At 36.6% G+C, this 21,598-nt stretch overlaps 1 protein-coding gene and 1 long non-coding RNA gene across 6 annotated transcripts in view; both read left to right on the top strand.

Moving 5' to 3' along the window:
- LOC106623482 (MPN domain-containing protein CG4751) overlaps positions 1-21,598 on the top strand; it is a 263,160-nt gene that overhangs the window by 222,083 nt on the left and 19,479 nt on the right. For all 5 annotated transcript variants that reach the window (XM_070106622.1, XM_070106625.1, XM_070106623.1 and 2 more), the window contains one exon: positions 21,260-21,347. In XM_070106622.1, coding sequence (XP_069962723.1) covers positions 21,260-21,347 — 88 coding nt within the window. The remainder of the gene's footprint in view (positions 1-21,259; positions 21,348-21,598) is intronic.
- LOC106623483 (uncharacterized) lies at positions 15,628-18,108 on the top strand. The gene is made up of 3 exons (XR_001330989.3): positions 15,628-16,353; positions 16,463-16,694; positions 16,780-18,108. It is a non-coding gene; the product is annotated as an uncharacterized lncRNA (long non-coding RNA).

Raw genomic sequence — 21,598 nt, 5'->3', positions numbered from 1 at the left:
TTTCCGCAACTGTCATCGTTTTCTTTGGTCCTTCCGTATTTCCTACCTTTTCGACCTCGTATCTGTCATGGTTTAGTTTAGCGACTATCTTGTACGGTCCCAAATACTTCGGTCTCAGTTTTGTAGATACTCCAAACTGAGTTTTCTTAATAGCTACAATATCCCCTATGCTGTATTCAAATCCTTGTTTCCGTGTTCGATTAAATGTCTTACAATTTTCTTTCTAAATTTTCTCTATATTTTCGTGAGCACTTTGTCGTATTGAGTCGCGTTCTACATTTAACTCTTCTATTTCAAGGTCTCTTATAATTTCTTGTAAATCTGGGTAGTCTGTCACACGCATGTTCAATCCTGTGAGAATTCTAAAGGGTGTCATTTTGGTGCTGCGAGGTGCAGTGTTGTTGAAAATCTGTTGTACTTTTGCGACGTGGTTATACCACTGAGTCGGCTTACTTTGACATTTCTTAGATAGCATTGGAACCACGGTCCTATGAACGCGTTCCACCTGTCCATTGCCTCGTCTGACACCGGTTGCAATCAACAGGTGTTGTATTCCCTCTTTGGTGCAGTACTCGATGAAAGCGTTTGATGTGAAAGCCGCCCCTCTATTCGTTACGATTCTTTTCGGGTTGCCGAAAACTGTCGATTGTTTCTCTAATTTATCAATTACCTCTCCCACCCCGGTTGATTTCGTTGGGTACAGCCAAACGAACTTCGAAAACGCGTCTATAATAACTAAAATATGGTTATACCTTTTACATGTTTCAGTTAAAGGACCCACATGGTCGATATGGTAAGTCCCTAATGGTTCACAGGTTTTGTCGATTGGCGTCAACAAGCCCTCTTTCTTACCCCTCTTCGAATCTACAATTATGCACTCCACACATGAACTTACTACATTTTGCACCTTTTTGTTCAAGTTTGGTATGTAATAATTTCTTTCCACCAGTCCTGTGTCTTTTTTGCTGCAAAATGACCCTGGCTATGTGCCAGCTTAATAATTTCGTCTTCCATACTGGCCGGTACTACTAACAATTCCTTAACAGGGTCACTGTACAGTAACTCATTCCTCAAAAAAAACTTCTCGTATGGTCCTACTTCCATAACTTTCCTTACCGCTCTTATCCAGTTATCCTGCATTTGCGCATCCCTTATCCTATACTTTAACGAGTTTTCTACTAACAAACAGTATGCGCGACTAAGAGCATCTACGTGTCTCATGCGAGTTCCTGACCTTTGTTCAACTACATAATTGTATTCTTGCAGGTACATTGCCCACCTCATAATTCTGTCAGGCACGTCTTGTTTCTTGACCGTCATAGTGAAAGCGTTACAATCGCTTACTATTTTGAACCTAATATCTTTTAAGTATATCCGCCATTTTTTAAGGGCTTTCATAGCTGCCAGAACCTCAAGTTCAAACGCACTGTACTTTTCTTCTGTCCTCAATGTTTTACGACTCATATATTCAATGGGGTGCAATAGATTGTCTTCTGGGTCCCTTTGCAATAACACTGCGCCATACCCGAATTTTGACGCATCCGAATGTACTTCTGTTTCTGCATTTGGATCGAAAAGTTTCAAAGTGGGCGCGTTCACCAACGCCCGCTTTAGTTCTTGAATTGCTAAGAGTTGTTCCTCTCCCAGCCTAAATTTTTCTTGCTGGCGAAGCATATCTGTTAGCGACTTAGCAATAACTGCATAGTTTTGTATGAACCGTCTGAAATATGAAGTCAAGCCTAAGAATCGCTGTAATTCCTTCTTGCTGTTTGGTACTGGAAACTCCCTGACTGCCCTAGTCTTTTCTTTTGAAGGAAGAATTCTACCGTTTTTTACGATGAACCCCAAGAAATTAATTCTTTTCCTTAAAATTTGACATTTATCCCATCTGATGTGTAAACCGTTTTTACTTGCATGCTTTAGCACTCTTCCTAATTTCTCTCGACCTTCTATCTCATCCTTGGCGGGAATGACGATATCGTCCATGTATATTATAACGGTTCCATCCGCAAGCATGTCCTGGAATATCGCTCGTATGTAGCGACAAAATACCGCCGGTGAATTATTGATGCCAAAAAGCACAAAGCAAAACTCATAATGGCCGTTTTGGGTTACGAAAGACGTGTACTTTCGGGAACCCGGTACTATTGGCACATGATAAAATCCGTTCTTCAAATCCAATGTAGTGAAGACATTTGCACCCTGCAATCTGTCTAACGCTTCCTCCACGACTGTCATTGGAAAATTGTCTCTTATTATTTGTTCGTTAATTTTACGAAAATCACAACAAAACCGTTTTGTTCCGTTTTTCTTTGTAACTAACATAACTGGCGATGCGTATTCCGACACACTATTCTCTATAATACCCTCCTTAAGCATCCGTGCGACCTCTTCGTCAATACGTTGCTGATCCGCCTGCGACACCCTACGTGGTCGCTGAAATACCGGTTTTTCGTTTTTCAATATTAACTTCATCTCTACTTGCCTATGACTAGGCTTCTTAGGGCAGTAACTATGAATCCAACCGCTTACTACTTTAGCATCGTGCGCTGACAGATGCGATAGATCCACTCGACCTGTCTCCTCGCATATTCCAGTTTCAATTAAACACAGTACTTCAAACTCTTCAATTAACCTTTTGTCACCCATGACTTCAGGTCCTGTTTCTATTACGGATTTAGTAATGTCCTTTTGTTCCCTGAAAACCTTACCCTGACTATCCCCGTAGTCTCTTAACTCACGGTGAGTTGACACAACCCCTTCAACACCACCATACACACCCTCAGCAGCCATCCCAGCTCCGGTGTGCCTCGCTGCTATCCCAGCAGCCTTCATAGGTTTTCTGAACTCAACACTACGTTTCCTAAAAACTAACTCAACCTCCTGAAGTACGTCATTTCCGATCATTGCTGCATACGGAATATCACGTTCCCTAACCACGTGAAATGTTACGTTCCATGACAGTCCCTCTACTGTCATTTCGGCCGTAAAGCTGCCTAATGTCGTAAGCACGCCCTTGCCAATACCAAACAATCTCTGTTTTTCCCCAGTTAGATCTATCTCTCCTAACATCAATAGGGTATCATACCTCATGATACACGCAATGCATCCTGTATCTACTAATGCATTAAAGGTAAAGCCATTGATAGTGGCATCAACGAAAATCATTTCACCTTTACTGGCAGACGTTTCCACTTTGCTATCAACCGTATTTACCCGCTCACTTTTAATCATTCGGTCTCTCTGCTCTTCACACTGCTGCGCATAATGCCAGCAACAAATAATCTTACTCGATCCGGCTTCCGGACAGTCCCTCGCTATATGACCTTCTTTGTCACATTTAAAACACTTCTTTTTCATCAACCCTTTACTTTCGGTCGCAATCTGTCCCCCGTATCCTTTGGTTGCAGCAATTTGTACACCCCTAACTTTCTCGTATATGCGAATTTGTTTCTTCAATTCGCCCACTGTCTTTGCTTGATACAAAATTCCCTTGTTTGTTTTAGCGTCAGGTATACCATCTACAAAATATTCTATTATACTCTTTTCATCGAGCGATATTGGCTTACCGATTTCGATGATTGAGTATAAATATTCTTGTAAACTTGCTTTTGTTTGTTTACGTTTATTTCTTAATACCCGATGCACTTCGGACGCACATAATTTTTCCCCAAACTCATCAATAAGAGAGCGCTTCAAACTACTCCAGTCTCTTACACCCACCAACCCACGCACAAACCATTTCGCTGCCCCCTTGAGCAACTGCTTCGCATATACAAACCGTTGTAGATTATTCCACCCTACCGTGTCAGCTATCTCGTCAAATTCTACAACCCAGTGGTGAACGTCACAAGTATCATTTCCATAAAAATCTGAAACGCTGTCTTGAACGTCACGAAGAGTAAACAACATCTTTTGCGCATTTGATGAAGCAGCTACGGCGTCCGCGTAAGATGAATTTGTCGATTCATTCGCGCTTTCGTCCTCAGCTTGCTCGTCCCCAAAAACTAAATGTTGTAGCAGGCGCAATTGCAACTCTTTTTTTCTGCCTGTAACCCTAGCTCTCTTAACTTTTCTTTTAGCGTCTCTACCGTCATTGCCCTAATCGTCTCAGCGTCCATCTTACAATTGTTATAAATCGGCGATTTACACTTCAATTTTATATCCGAACAACCGTATCTTTTAGGTATATACTTTTACAAATTCGAATTAGCATTTCTCATTCCACATAAACAATTAATCAAAACTTAAATAATTTAAAATAAGTGATACTAATCTGCAGTTACTGCTATCGGCTATTCCACCGCTGCCACCACTATCGGTTGTTAACTGTACTCGTTGCTGATGTCACTTGCTCGTCACCTCTGCTTTTCAGCGATATAACCGTTGCTTTACTCTTGGTCTGCGCGTCGCTTATAGTGCGCAGCGTCGTAACTGTTGCTTTACTGTTGGTCTGCGCGTCGCTTATAGTGCGCAGCGTCGTAACCGTTACTTTACTGTTGGTCTGCGCGTCGCTTATAGTGCGCAGCGTCGTAACCGTTGCTTTACTGCTGGTCTGCGCGTCGCTTATAGTGCGCAGCGTCGTAACTGTTGCTTTACCACTGGTCTGCGCGTCGCTTATAGTGCGCAGCGTCGTAACTGTTGCTTTACCACTGGTCTGCGCGTCGCTTATAGTTATTATTTCGACTTTTTAATAATTTTGGTCGTTTCTCATCTTTAAACACTTTCTTTAGTTTTTCATGCACTCAATTTTTATATGTTACACCTTCGTTTTTTACTTTGTATTCCGCTTTTCATTTTTAACACTATAACCAGTGTCCATTTAGTACATTGACAAACACTCACAACTCTGTCGACGTTTACGATCGATAGAAAGAACAGCGGCGCGCGCGAGTATGAACACTTTTATTATTTTTGTTGTTTATTAAATTTTCCACTTGCTCAAATGTTTTGTGTAGACACTTTTCTTTTCATCCCGGTTGAGCCCCCAAATTATTCAATATAATAGCGAACACACACGTCCGCTCGCTTTCGCGGTTACAATGCTTCTCCTTTCTTAAAACTATAAGTATCGACCGTTACTATCCTATGATGGACGCTTCGTTCAGTCAGTAGTGCCAATTGTCAGTAGTGCCAATAGTCTTTGTCGAGCTACCGTATTGTTCCTACATATATATATAACCCTATATCTAACTCGATTAGTTTTAGGTGATACAAACAACCGTTAGGTGAACAAAACTACTATACTCTGTAGCAACAGGTTGCGATAGTATAAAAACACTTGTAAAATTTTACTTCAAATACACGAGAGAAAATCAGTTTTGCATCGAATTGTTACTGGTGATGAAAAATGAATATATTTTAAGAGTGCTAGACGGAAAAAATCGTGGGTTAATCCGGGACATCATCAACATCGACTGCAAAGCAGATCGATTCGGTAATAAGGCAATGCTCCGTGTTTGGTGGGATCAGAAGAGTGTGGTATATCATGCGCTTTCAAAACCTGGCGAACTGTTAATAGTACAAGTAATTCCTACAGACAACAAATGATCAATTTGAACCATGCATTGATCAAAAAACGACCAGAATGGGCCAGAAGACACGGCAAAATAATTTTGCTACATGACAATACACCTGCACACATCGATTCAGAGTACAATCAAAGTACTTGGCGGGGAGCTGCTACCACACCCTCCGTACAGGGCGGCGCCAACCCCCGGCATCGCCTGTGTGCGGATCCTATGAAGCGTCTCTTTTTTAACGAATTATCATAAAAACAAATTCAAATTTTAATTGTTATTTTGACTGAAATACCTAAATGTTCGCCAGTTTTACAGTACTTAGATAATATTATCACTACTATTTAAGTGCTCGCTTCTGCTTGCCAATTACTGCGAAAAATAAAACTCGAACAAAATTTTAACATACTTTATAATACAAAGAATTTTATACTTAAATATTAATAACAAAGAAGCTGACTTTTTCTAAGAATATTAATACTAATATGACTATTACGGAACTATGCTATGTTTTAAAAAGACAACAAGAGTCTAACATATGCAAGAATATAATATTTCCGCTTTTCTCGCTTTTTTGTTTTCGAAATCCTTAATATTTTCATGATTGTCTATATGGTCTAGTATGGCCTCCTCTATGGATATTGTTGCTAAATTTGTTAATCTTTCCTGACTCATTGTAGAGCGCAGCTACTTCTTAATCGTCTTTGATCTTGGTCATCACTTAAATTAAATAAAAAATGAAATACGTCGTTGTGATTATTCAATAAATCAAATCTTTCATCTACAAAGGATAACGCTTGGTCTAATATATAAAAAAATACATTAATTTTAAAAGAGGTTTTCGGATCATTTATAGTGTGGTCTTTGTGTTCATAATCAAAACTCTTTGGAGTTTTACGACGTCTTAGGGGTGTGGATCTGAATGTTTCAAATTCAGTCTCGACGTCTAATTTTTCGGAAATTTTTTTGGCATCACTTACAATTTCTTCAAAATTTGTGTCTGTTTTAATTTTTATCAAAAACTTTTTTTAATTCTGCAAAATCATCTAAAGCAACTTGCATATTCATATCGATGTTGTCAATCGCTAAATTCCTAGCAGAATTTATTTTTATCTTTTGATTCAAATAGCTTGCAAAAGAAGCAGTAAACGGCATTTTTGGACACTGAATACAGCAGCCACTCTCTGTGATACTTTTCACCGTTTCCTAAATGCCTTTCATAATAATACTCAAAAATTTACGTCCCGAAGAAACACGCGAAAAATTATACTGTTTTAATTTGTGGCCAGGCTCCAGGGTCATCTTTGGAAAAAGGTGGTATTGATGACGATAATTGTCTTAACGGTGACGATGGCACAGGCACAAACGTAACTTCTTCGGCGACGTAACTTCGGCGGCATCATCTTAAATTAAAAACAGACATACAAATACATAATATTGTTTACATGAGTACCTATATATCTCCTTGTGTTGAAGAAACTGATTTATCTATCTATGAATAATTATTTATATTTATACAAATTAGAGTATCTGTTTGTAATATTAAAATAACCGCTTTTCACTAAATGCTTATGGGTGTTAGCCATACCAATATTTCGCTTGTGGAAATTTTGGGATTGAGTCAGCCGATATTCTTTTAGACTCAATTTTCACTTGATATGCATTCGGTACAGAAAAAACTCAGCCATTGTTTGTTCAATGTGAGTCGGATATGCATTTTACAATTTACATTGGAATAGCAGTGGCGCCATCTTTCGAATATTAGCCATTTATATGGGTTAAGTTCGGGTGTAACGGAATATATATCTCAATAGAAGATATGTCAATGAAATTATATGAGAATATTTCGATTTTTATTACCGAAAAATATAATCGGTAATAAAAATTATATTTATTGTATTAGTTATGTTGACTTTAATATAAAATAACAAGAAGCAATGAAAATAAGTTAGTATATGATCTTTAATATAAATTAATAAGATACCAATTATAATTGTGATTCTTTCATGCTTCTTTCGGCTAATGAGTGATGAGTTCTTTCGTAACATGTTTGTACGTAGGTTGACTTTTCTACTTCGGGATTTGACAACCCTAGTATTGCAATCTGGCAACTCCCACTTTATCGTAAAGTTTGAAATTTTTAATGCTATACAAACTCAAAACATTTTGACAAACGAGCGCTATTTGTGTTGTTTACAGCAACTTAAAATATTCATCTTGCCAAAAAATTGAATTCTTTTTTACAACTTTCGACGTTAGTTAAGTATAGGTATATATTGCAAGATCGTCATGTTACCTATCATGAAATACAGGCATTAGTAGGACCAGCATACATTCAATATTGCATGAACATTTGACTGTAACACAAATTTGTTAGCGGTGCTTTAAAGCACGATTATGACATGGTGACCGTTGATGAATCGTGGACTTACGCATATTAGCCCGAAAGTAATTAGCAGTCGTTTCAAGATGAGTCGAATCCCACAAAAGCTGTTTGCGCACGTAGCACTCCCAAGCAAATGGAAAAACTGGACTTGTCGGAACCATACCAATAGAACAATGCGGAGCAGTAAATTCTGAGTGGTACACAACCATTTGTTTGCCAGTTGTCTTTCAAGAGTTCAAGAAAACCAATTGCCGATAAACGATCGATCTTCGCCAGGACAATGCGAGCGACGTCGACTAAAACAACTGCATTTTTGAGTACTCAAAAAATCTATTTGATGAGTCATCCACCGTATAGTCCTGACTTAAGACCGAATGTCTTTTATTCTCGTACGTAAAAGATAAACTAAGAGTTCAACGTATTTCCGACATCTGAACAGGCGGTTGGTGTGTTCATAAGTGTATAGATTTTATTGGAGAATATTTTGAGAAACAGAAAAGCGATTTTTGATAAATAATATTTGTGTTTGTTCTTTAATCCCGAAATATAAGAGCAACCCTCGTACTTACGCAACAGGTTGTTACAGAGTTGAATAACGGTTGTTTGTATCACCTAAAGCTATTCGAGATAGATGTGAAGTTATATACATATATATAAGTGATCAGGATGACGAGTCGAGTTGAATTTCGGGTGACTGTCCTTCCATGTAAACAAAACCGTGAGTAAGAATTGAGATATCTTGATGGAGCTTGGAAATTGGAAACTTGGCCATTGCCACGGCCACAAAACGCCTTTAATCAAAAACCTATAAATGGCCTTAAGTAAACTCCATAAGAAGATACAAATTTGGTGTTTGGTACAACGTATCACATTAGGGTAGGGCATATGTGGCTTTCAATGTACATTAGAGTGCACATTAATATGTCCCAAGGTATAAGGAAAAATGTTTTCCTCGAAAAATAAATCCCATACCTTCAATGTTTTTTTTTCTAAATTACCTTATTAGTATATATAAAAAAACTTATTGCGGATGAATCATAAGAATCCGTGCCGACTTGATACCGCACATAATATTTAAATTTTTGTACCGGGTAAATAGATGTTCGAGCTTATTTAGTTAATAAACCACTACATATCCCAAATATACGCTGAAAATTTTGAAAAATGCCTCAATACTAGCTCCCTCATCAATTAGTGACATATATCTAGCGCCGCTAATAATTTTGGATGAAGTCTTTCGGCATTCATTTTTGTGTTGAAAGCACTCGACCTGGGTTGACCAATCTTCTAGCAACGATATTATGCCGGCGTTCGAAACAGATTATATTTATATTACCGCTTCTCTTCCTCAATATTCTTCAGGCGCGGCCTTTCCGCTTTATCGATTGTTAATGTTTTTGGTGACTTACTCACTTCATCTAAAAGACCCAGTCGACCTGGCTGCCGTTGTCGTTGCACGAAATGCTTATCTTCATTTGTTTTCAATAATTGAAGCGTATCGGCGTGTGCAATATTAAACAAATTGTCTAAGTTCCTGACAAACTCTTCTCGCTGCTGTCTTGGGGGTTTTGTGCATTATTTTTTGCAACTCCCTTAAACTTTGATATAAATTCACAAGTTTCTTTACACCAATAAGAAAAGATTTTGTAGTAATACGAGCTCATTCTCAATATATAATGTTCTCGCGAATACTGATATCTTAATTTATAGTAATTTCACTTGTCAAGTATTGTGGGATAACACTCCTAAATCTTGTTCATTAGAAGGAAGTTTTGAACCTTTATTTGATGTTTTGCATCTCCTATTAAAAATATATTTTTCTTAAAACTGCGTATTTTAAGTTGACATGTTGATTGGACGAAAATTGTGTGTTTAATGTATAATGATGATAAAACGGGCCGGTATTAAAATTGGACAATGGTCGTGGCACTGCCCATCTTTAGGGGAAACCCCATATATCAGGACCTGCTCCTATATTACCGTGGGAAAATGAACGAAATCAAATCACAACCACGCCTACTTCCTATACAACAAAATTTTTAATTCCTGATTCTATCACTTTCCAGTATACAAATCAAGCACTAATCAGGATATCGGGATAAAACTTTAACATCTCGAGAAAAAAAATTGCAAAATCGGACCATAACTTATCAAACCCCCACATACCATATGCTTGCATTAGGAGCAGTGGCGTAGCGTGCCTTGTCAGGGCCCCGTATAAAAATTTTTTTGGAGGCCCCTATATGGAGGTAAAGATTTTTCACAAAAGAAAAAAAATATTGTGAGAAGAAATATTTATTTATCACATAATTTACCCATTTTACAAATAAAAATCGAATTTTAAATATTCACTCTCCTTGCCTTTTTTTCGGCAAACTGATTTATTAAATCATTTGTGGCTGATGATGATTTTAGTTTTTCTAAAGTTTCTGCCTCTATGGACAATAGTGAGATGTCTGACAACCGTTCTTGTCCCATCGAAGTTCTTAAGTAATTTTTTATTAGTTTTAATTTTGAAAAACTTCTTTCTGCCGTTGCGGTTGTAACTGGAAGGGTCAAGAATAAAAAGCATGCTGTGATTACCTCGGGAAAACTGGATACAAGACTATTGAATTTTACTAGCAATAATTCAATGAGTTCTTTAATGGAATACATTTTTTTAATTTCAGAATTTAAGCATGTTTTTAGAGCCTTTAATTGGTCACAAAGCAGACAGTTTTCCGGAAGCGTTTAATATCTCTTCGCTTGAAGAAGATAGGAGTTTCTCCGGTTGTAATATTTCGAATATACTACTCAGGTTGCTAAGGCTCTGAAATCTTTCTTTAGTTTGAGAAATTAATATATCTAAACAGCAATAGTATACATTGACTTTGAAATAGGATTCCGGGTCGGAAATTCTCTCGTCTTGTGATAACTCATCAAAAAAACGCTTCGTTATCTTTCGCCTACTGTTATTAAAAACAGTTGTTACCCCCTACTCTTTTGCTAAATCTTTGGATTCATTTAGCAAACTATTAAATGAATTCTGATTTCTTAATTGGCACAATCTATTTAAAAGATTACTTAATAAAATACTAGATTTCTGTAAGTCATTATTTTCATGCTGTAGAGCTTTAGAAACAGGATTAATAATTTCAAATAGTAAAGAAAAAAATGTAACGAGCACTAAGAAATCAAAACTCTAAAATATTAAATATACTTTTACATTCTTCACGTTCATCTTTTTTATTTGAAATTAAATTTAGTTGGTACAAAGTTTTCATGATTAGTAAACAATTTTTCTTTACTGCTAATAAAGCGTCGTTCCTAGAAGACCATCTGGTAGGACATACCTTTTTAAGGGTAATCAAATATTTTTCAGATGAATCGTCACTTAGCATAGCCCAACGTTTTATACTATTGCCAATAAAAGTATATATTTTTTCTAAATTATCGAAAAAAGTCGATACTTCACGAACATGTCTCGCAGCATCGTTCAAAACTAAGTTTAAAGCGCGCGCGTGCGTTAAAGCGCATAATCGGCATTTGGAGCATGCTCTTTTATTAAGGTTTGTAATCCTCCATACACACCCGACATAACGTTTGCTCCATCGTATCCCTGTCCTCTACATTTAGTCAAATCAATTAGATATTCTTTAGTCAAATTTAAAATGACAGTTTTCAGACCTGCAGCACTGCAATCGGTTACTGCTATAAATCCTAAAAAGGACTCACAGATTTTTATTTCTTTAGGCACATTATCATCATTTTCTGTAACCGAGATATATCGAAAAACTACAGATAGTTGGTCAATTTTTGACAAGTCTTGTGTTGTATCCAGAATTATTGTCAGAAATGGAGCTTTTTTAATTTCTGAGATAATATTGTTCCTAACGGTGGTACCAAGCAAACTAATAATTTCGTTTTGAATCGTAGGGCTTAAATAATTTATTTCACCTTTCGGTTTTAGAAGAAGTTCTTTTAAAGTTGCATCATAGTTAGATAGCAGACGTGAAATTGCCATAAAATTGCCAGAATCAGAATCATGCCCCCTCAAAGGTAGATTACAAGATACTAAAGTAATTATAACATTAATTATACGATGCAGTACATCTCTCCAGAATGTAATTTTACTATCGATTTCACTTTTCAATAGAGTATCGATGGTATTTCCTTGCAACCAATTATTATAAGAGAGTGAGGCACTAATATGCTGCTGTGACTTTTCATGGTCAAGAATAGTTTGTGTGAAATTGCTTCTAACCGAAACACCGTTAACCCAAGCAGAGGAGTACGATTTGTTTTGACGATCTGCTAATAACCAACAGAAGTGACAGTACGGTTTGTTTAAAACGTTAGAATAACATAACCATGGTCTTATAATTTTTATGCCTGCCTGATTGAAATATGAATAATATTATAATAAGCCGAAAAAGGTCGGTTCGTTTCTGAAACTTTTGGAAATGGTCCTTGTGGTTTAAATGGACATAATTTAAAAATTATTTTTCGTTCGCATTTAGTTAAATTGTCACCAAAATTTCCTCTATCTGATGAAATTATATTACAATCTGCAGATATATCAGAATCGTTGACTTGGGGTTCCTCGATTTCTGGATGGACATCCGATAAAGTATGTGCTTGGCTTTCTTCTATTTCCGGATGGATAATTGACGAAGAACATGCTTCAGAAGAATCTAAAAATAAACGAGTAATTGTTAAAAAATAAATACGAATGCCTTGATACTAAACTAAAAAGAGTTATATATAAATAAATAACGTTACTAAGGGTCACAGTTAGAGAGTGTTCAGTTCAGACGCAAACAGACTCTACGCGGATTGTGCTCGTACCTATTAGTAGATACAAAATCACCTGCAGCCCGTCCGTGCATTACTATACACCTGCGTGCTATTTAAACGCAGCGCGTAGTGTAGTGGCTATACAAAACGAGAACCCGAAACCGAGTCTGCACATCTGAAGTTCTCAACACGCAATTAACGATACGATACGGACTGATAGACAAACAACAAAACAAATCGATCCTATAGATAAGTTAGAATTTTGTTTTTTTTTAATCAAGGCACGGAACCCTAAAAACAGTATAATTGTAAAAATCGAGGGGGGAGACCACTTTTTGTGACGCACAGATGGACAGACCGAAATTAAAAGATTTCCTTGTTTATCACTACGGGCCCCTAATAAATGGGTTGGGTAGTACTTACCTTTCCAATCTAAATCACTCACAGTATCTTGTCTCTGAAAAAATGAAGAAATTTTGGGCACTTTTTTTATAACCTCGTCCCTTTTCTGTTTAATTTTTCTTTTCTCAGCGCAGCTTTCTTTTACAAATCGCTACTAATACTGCTAAACCAGAAGAACATTATTGTTTGTACTGAATTACAATGTAATGCACATTTATATAAAGCGCGTAAATAAACAGTGCACTGCACTCCGTGGTTTAACATCCAATGCAAAGTACAGCAACGTACACGTACATCGCGATATCGATGAAGGATTCCCGGGGATTCCCCGCTGAGTTGAAGATGAAGTAAGAAAAACGGGGAAGTCCCGCAGACCGCCATAACGATGTAGAGTGTTGCCAACTTTTGAACGCACGCTTAAGGCGGCAAAAAAAGGAATTGCTTAGAATTTTGTCATTTGTAAAATAAAATAAATTAGAAAGTTTTTATTATTTTTCCTTACACACTTTGGGGGCCCCGTATAATTGATACGGCAAATACGGCGGTAGCTACGCCCCTGATTAGGAGCCAATTTCGATTAGTAGTTTGTTTTTGACCACAGAAAAGGTTTGTCACGTTTTTGTGTGCTCTTCGATTTTTGACTTTTGTAAGAAATGGATCAAAGAATATGTATTGAATTTTGCGTTAAAAATGTAATAAAGTGCTCCAAGGCACTTGAAATGTTGACTATGGCATTGGGTAGTCCACTTTGCCTCAAAAAAGTGTTTATAAGTGGTACAAGCGCTTTACTGAAGGCCGAGAAGATGTTGATGACGATGAGCATCCTAGAGGTGCGATCACGTCAACAAGCGAAGAAAACATCGAAATTGAAAATAGTTGAGTGTCTATTACGGAAGTTGTAGAGGATGTTGGCATATCCCCATGTAGATTGTAATTGTAGAGCAGTCCTCGAGATATGGGTTTCACCTAAATATGAGCAGTACCAGGCCCATTGTCCAATGTGGATACCGGCTCCTAATGCTAAACATATTTGTTTTGAACAAGTTTGGCTGATTTACCATAACTTAAGTGGCTTGAGGGTTATTTACATTAAACCTATTAACTGCAGCAGTAAAATATACTTAGACCGTAAGTAATACAGTAATCGTCTGCCACGAGGTAATAACTCACAAAATGGTCTGCCATTAATTTTGGGCGTTGCATTTATTGTACCCCTTAATCTGACTAAACTGCAGCTTTGTTTAAAGACTTAAGAAATTTTTCTAATTTTCGTACCTGTATTACCTTAGTGACGTCATACTACCTTCGCTTGGCGTAATGGCTTCCGGTTTCATGTAAGGCAGGTATAGGATAATCTTTTAGCAAAATATTACTATTGGTACAGTCTGCCGTCCACTGGCTTTTAGACTACAACCGATATAATGAATTCCGCCATTCTAGCTGACTTTAAGCCGTTTATATATGTGAGATTTTAAATGTTTTCATAAATACAAGTATAATGTGGTGAGTCACTGAATATGAATGAAATCGGTGTGGCCCGTGGTCTAAGTTTATTATCATTCATTTTTTTCTCATATACCCATATGTTAAATGTAACCGCTTTGGTTAAGTTTAAATGACATACATATGTATATCTTATTTGAATTAAATGGTTTCATTCTCGGATATGAGGCAAAATATAGTAATGAGACTAAGTGAGTCTATGCCCTCTAATATAAGTTAATAAGATACCAAACACAGTTGTAATCCTTTCACTCTTTCTTCGAATAATGAATGTTAACTTCCTTTGCAACATTTTTTTATATAAAGTTTAGCCAAGATCTAAAAGTATTTCCCCGGCTTTGGTCCTTACGAGAGTATAAAATGTTCGGTTATTTCCGAACTTATTGCATCTGGTGGTTTCTTCCTCGTGTAACGACATTGTGTGGGCGGTTCAAAGATCCATTTCGTTTATTCATTCAGATTTTTATATATAATATGTATGTGTATAACACTACACCTATTTTAATTAGTTTTAGCAGTTACAAACAACTGTTGGTTGATTAGACTCTGTGCAAAATGTTTTTAGATTATAAAAAGTATAAGCGGTTATAAAGTTTAATAATTATACCCTGAACAGGGTATATTAAGTTTGTAACACCCAGAAGAAAACGTCGGAGACCCTATAAAATAAGTATGTGCATAAATGATCAGCATGATGAGCTGAGTTGATGTAGCCATGTCCGTCTGTCTGTATATATACAAACTAGTCCCACAGTTTTTAAGCTATCGATCTGAAATTTTGCACCTGAAGTCTGAGCACTATAGCATATAGCTGCCATACAAACTGTACAATCGGAATCAAGTACTTGTATGGACAACCCTTTCATTTGATGAGATATCTTCACGAAATTTGGCATGGATTATTATTTAAGGCAACAATATATTCTCCACTGATATTGTTCATATCAGATCACTATATCATATAGCTGTCATACAAACTGAACGATCGGAATCAAGTGCTTGCATGGAAAGCTTTTTTATTTGACGAGATATCTTCACGAAATTTGGCATTGATTATTATTTAAGGCTATAATGCAATCTCCGAAGAAGTTGTATAGAAGGTATGAATAGCATATAGCTGTCATGTTAACTGAACGATCGAAATAAAGTGCTTGCATGGAAAACTTTTTCATTTGACGAGGTATCTTCATGAAATTTGACATGTATTATTATTTAAGGCAACAATGTATTCTGCACAGATATTGTTCAGATCACTCTATCATATAACTGCCATACAATCTGAACGATCGAAAGGGTGTTGCAGCTTCAGTGCAACCGAAGTTAACGTGTTTTCTTGTTTTCGTTTTAATGTTAATAGTCAAATATTCATGCATGTGAATTCGTTCACTTTCCTTAACCCTTATGTTAGTAACCAACTTTACCGACGTCTTTTAGCAACCGGGTACCGTTTTTTTCTTCAAATATTAATAATCAGTGACAATTTAAAGAAAAAAGTAATAATAATAACGTAGAATCATGAATGACATCTGAAACCTATTTGGGACACTCCAGGTAGTCGGCCGGCTTTTATTGTTCGGAGCAAAGCAGATGATGTTCGAGAGAGAAAGAAAAACTCAAGGTTATTTCTTTGTTTTCTATCGCGCACTAGATTCGAGCATTTTTTAGTATGTTACAGATTTTTTGTGGGATCAGACGTGTTTCATTTGGTGTTCTCTTGACAGTGAAAAATAAAGCTATGGAACAGTTATCGAGAGCTGACTATGCTCGGTAAGTAAACGTTACATATATTTAACATTTGTAAATATTTTAATTACAATTTTGTTCAATATAATTGTAATTATTTACGACGTATAACACATAATATTTATTTCATTAGGTTAAGTGCAACCGAAAGGAATGCGTACTTGAGGAAAACACGACAGTGATTCGAGTAGGGTTCCTGATAGCTAGACATCAAAATCAACAAGGTAATTCAGTGCGTGACCAACCAGAAAATTTTCAAGACACAGAAGAAATCGCTGAAGAGAATTCAGCAGTAGAAGAAGAAGAAGTTAAGAGTTTGCGAGAGTTAGGATGATGACAATGAAGTGAAACAGCTGAGCCTGAAGGTAGTAAAATATTTGTTCTTAGCAATGATTGAAATAATAATTATTTTTCTTAAATAATTAATTAATGTTGTTATTATTATTTTAGGAAGAGCTTAAGAACCATGTGGGAGTTTTATTGCCAAAGATAAAACAGTGTGGAACAAAACTCCACTAACTCAGCATCAGACCGCAGCTCATAATGTTGTACGCCAGCGGAGTAGGCCTCATCGCAGTACGGAAACGTTGTCAATTAGCGAGACTTTCAAAAAAATATTTACTTACGAAATGGTTGATAAAATCGTCCGTCACACTAATAAAAAAGCTGAAACAATTTTCCAAGAGTACAATCCGAACCATACAAACTTACAGCATCAATGGAAACCCGTTACGATACCCGAAATTTATTGGTTCTTCGGAATCTTGATTTGTGCTGGAGCAAATAATTCGAATACAGATCATGACATGTGGCAATCCAATTCTTGTCCGAACAGCTTTATCGATACCGTACTGGATTTACTCAATATATTCTATCGAAACCAGCTAAGTATGGTATAAATATCTGGTGGATTTGTGATGCAGAAAATGCATATCCTTTGCAAAGGATTATGTACCATGGTAAAACAGATAATACTCGAGAAAAAAATCAGGGTGAAAGAGTAGTGAAAGAATTGGCGGCTCCGTACCGAGGTAGTGGTAGAAACATCTGCATGGAATATTACCATTGTTGGCATGCTAAAAAATAATGAATCTTACATCTCTAGTGTTATGATAGCGAATAAGACACGGGAGCAGTATTCCACAGTTTTTGGATTTCAGGAAAAGGTTACCATGTGTTCCTACGTTCATAAAAAAAAAGAAAGCTGTCATTCTGATATCTACAATGCATTCAGATATATCAGTTGATGATGACGCTAAATGAAAACCAGAAATAATAAATTTTTTTGATAAATATTAAGCTAAGTGAAGAACTTGCATTACCGATGATTGAACATCGCACGGCGAGTCCACGAGTAATGACCTACTTCTCAACAAAAATGCCATTGAAAGTGTATTAAACCATATCCTGACAGAAACAGTCGTGATAAATCCTGGTGCAGAGACTCCAAAAGATAAAACCGGAAGGAAAAAAGTAACAGGATCTTGTCATGTCTGCAATGCTTTGCCAATAAGAAGACGGCGAAAGACACGTAAGGCCTGTGCCAATTGTCACCAACCTGTGTGTGACGAGCACTCATTTAAAGGGTGTACAATATATTCAATGTCATTAATTATAAAAAAAAGGGTGATATTTCTTTATTTTTTTTAATAAAATTTAGTTGCATTCATTAATAGAAATTATATACAATTTTTTTCTTATGCTTTCCACTGTGTACCCGGTTGCTAATAGGGTGATGGCTAGAGTTTAAGCTTATTTAAAAAAAAAATAAAAAATAAATCAATTAAATGAACTCACAAATAGCTTTCTTTTAAGTTAAAAAACGACGACTTGAGAGCTTAAAATGAAATACTGAATTTTGTTTAAGCTATTCACACAAATACACCGCGGTTGGTACCCTGTTACTAACGTAAGGGTTAAAGTAATATTAATCGATGCATATTGTTGTTGTTGTTGTTCTACCGGCAGGATTCTACCGAGTTGACAGTCCTTGGCCGGAATAAATCCGGGTCCGTTCCGGTTACGTAGACCCGACTGTCGTGAGAACGGTGTATATTGTTGTCAATGAATATGACGGCTAGGGTAGTAAATTTTAGTATCATCACCTACTGTTAACAAAAAAATGCTCGCTGATATCTCACATATTTACCAGTTATAAAACTTAAAGTCAACCGAATGTTTGAAAATCCATATATATTAGGGTTGCCTTTTATATTTCGGGATGAGAGAACAAAGACAAATTCATCGAAAATCGCTTTTCTGTTTCTTAAAATATTCTCCAGTAAAATCTTTATAAATACTTTTGCATGTTGATCCAATTGTCGAATTTGTCACTCTGATTATGGTAGCTCCAAAACATGCGTTGGACATGTCCAGTTTTTCCATTTGCTTGGAAGTGCTACGTACGCAAACAACTTTTGTTCCACTCATCTTGAAATACCCATACAGTCGACTGCTGTTTTCTTTCGGGCTCATACGGGTAAGTCTACGATTCATCAATGGTCACGATGTCATAGACGTGTTTCGAAGCACCGCTACCGTATTTTTTTTATTGTTTTGTGTGGATCCAACGTGAAAAAATTTTTTTTACAGTCAAATGTTCATGCAATATTAAATGTATGCTGGTCCCACCTAATGTAATGCCTCTATCTCATGATAGGTAACATGACGATATTGCAATGTCAGTTTACGCACAGCATCAATCGCATAAACAACAACTTATACTCTCGCAACCTGTGGCTACATAATATAATAGTATTGTTCACCTAACGGTTGTTTGTATCACCTAAAACTAATCGAGTTAGATAAAGGGTTATATTATATAAATATATAAAAATGATCAGGATGAAGAGGCGAGTTGAAACCCGGGTGACTGTTTGTACGTCCGTTCGTGCAAGCTCTAACTTGAGTAAAAATTGAGATATCTTTATGAAACTTGGTACACATATTTCTTGGTACCGCAAGACGGTTGGTATTGCAGATGGGCGTAATCTGACCACTGCCACGCCCACAAAACGCTATTGATCAAAAACAAATAAATTGCCATAGCTAAGCTCCACAACAAGGTACAAGACTGTTATTTGGTATACAGGATCCCATTGCAGTGGGGCATTTTCAGTTTAAAATTTGTTTAAAAAGTGGACGTGGTACCTCCCCCTAATAGGTTTAATGCGCATATCTCCTAAACCGCTAAAGCTGTAATAACGAAATTCACTGTGAACAAATGCTTTTAGCACCTCTATCGACAGCGTGAAAATGCGCGATAAACCAAGCCTTGCATTTTTATCTCTGGGATGGTATGAGACGACTTTATAGTAACCACGTTCAAAATTAGACAGTGGGCGTGGCACCGCCCACTTTTAGGTGAAACCCCATATCTTGGGATCTGCTTAATTGATTTCAAATTCCGAATTTAATATAATAAAAAATAGCTAACCGAGAACCAAATTCGATATAAAACATTCTTCTCATATTTTTATGTTATAGTGCGAAAATAGCCGAAATCGGATTACAAACACGCCTATTTCCCATATAACACTATGAAAATCAAGCAAAATATATATATTATCTCAAACGAGTATACCGTTTGACTTTGCGAGAGTATAAAATGTTCGGTTCCATCCGAACTTAGCCCTTATTTCTGTAATAGTCGCAAGATCATTGCTGCAACGCTTATTTATTGATATTTTTTTTCTTTATTGAGTTATTGAATACTACAAGGTGCTTTCGAAAGTAAACAGGACTTTTAAAAAAAAGAAGAAAACAGATGGTTTTATTGGCAAAATCAATTAATTTTATTTAAAATAGTCTCCTTCTGTTGTAATACAGCTTTTTTCACGGTCCAAAAGCATGTCGAACGAGTGTTTTACCTCGTTGCCCGGTATGGCCGCCAGTATGCCGGTGCAAGCCTTTTGAATGGCCTCCACGCCTGCATAACGCTTTCCGTTCATCAGCAAATGCATTTTTCCGAAAAGGTAGAAGTCGCACGGTGCCATATCAGGTAAATACGGGGAGTGGTTGATTGTTAAAATGTGATTTTTGGTCAAACAATCGGCCACAAGCGTCGATCGATGAGACGGCGCATTATCGTGCAACAAATGCCAACTTCCATCTTCGCGGTATTCGGGCCGAACACGTCGAATACGGCGCACCAAACGCTTCAAAAATCCAAGGTAGAATACCGTTTTGGCCGGGTGGAACAAATTCTTTGTGAACAATACCCTTGGAATCATAAAAACAAACCAGCATTGTCTTTACTTTTGACTTCTCCAGGCGCGATTTTTTCGGTTTCGGCTCATTTCTCATTTATGTCCTCACGGCCACTTTGAAAACGTTGAAACCACTCGTGCACTCTGCTACGGGATAAGCAATCATCGCCAGAAACTTGTTTCATCAATTGAAACGTTTCGGTAAAAGTTTTACCAATTTTAAAACAAAATTTAATGTTGGCTCTTTGTTCGAAGCTCATTTTCGCACCGATGACAAAAACGTACTGACACTTAAAACAACTTCACTTCCAATAGATGAAATGTCATGAAATTTTTACTGGAAGTTGACAAAGGATTGCAGATTCTAACGCACTAGTCGACATATAGATGGCGCTACTAGAGTTTACTTTTTTACTGTTTACTTTGGAACGCACCTTGTATAATAAGGGAACTTCTCATAAATATGTACATCTACCTAAGTTATGCATTTCGAAATTTATTGGGGGATGGTAGTGTCGTAGCAGTATGCCGTGTTGTTAAAAAAAGGTTGTAATGTGTACCTTAAAAAATGTTCGTTCTTGTACCATTAGGCAAACCCATATTGTAATAAAACTTGATTGTGAAAGTGTAAAAAAATTTCATTGGATACATATACTACGTATATAATGTGAAAATATAATGTATGCTTGCTTTTGATAACAAACGAATATATTATTTTGCAGAAGCTGATAAGAAGTCGGATTGCCTTTTGACTAATATAAAGCGAAATATATGCCCATACAATACTATAATGAACCGAAATTTACCACAGTAAGTAATCATATTTTTAACTAACTTACCGGAACGGTACATTTTGAGGTGCATGTTTAACATATGTATACATAGAAAACAAGTAAGTAAGTAGTATACTTACAAGATTCTAACGCACTAGTCGACATATAGATGGCGCTACTAGAGTTTACTTTGTTACTTTTTTACTGTTTACTTTGAAACGCACCTTGTATGTATATGATTCAGAATATAAATATGACAGTATTATACATATTATATCATGCTACCAA

The sequence above is a fragment of the Bactrocera oleae genome, chromosome 3, assembly GCF_042242935.1.
Source record: "Bactrocera oleae isolate idBacOlea1 chromosome 3, idBacOlea1, whole genome shotgun sequence".
In the NCBI taxonomy this organism is placed as follows: domain Eukaryota; kingdom Metazoa; phylum Arthropoda; class Insecta; order Diptera; family Tephritidae; genus Bactrocera; species Bactrocera oleae.
This window is presented reverse-complemented; position numbering and strand designations above follow the sequence as displayed.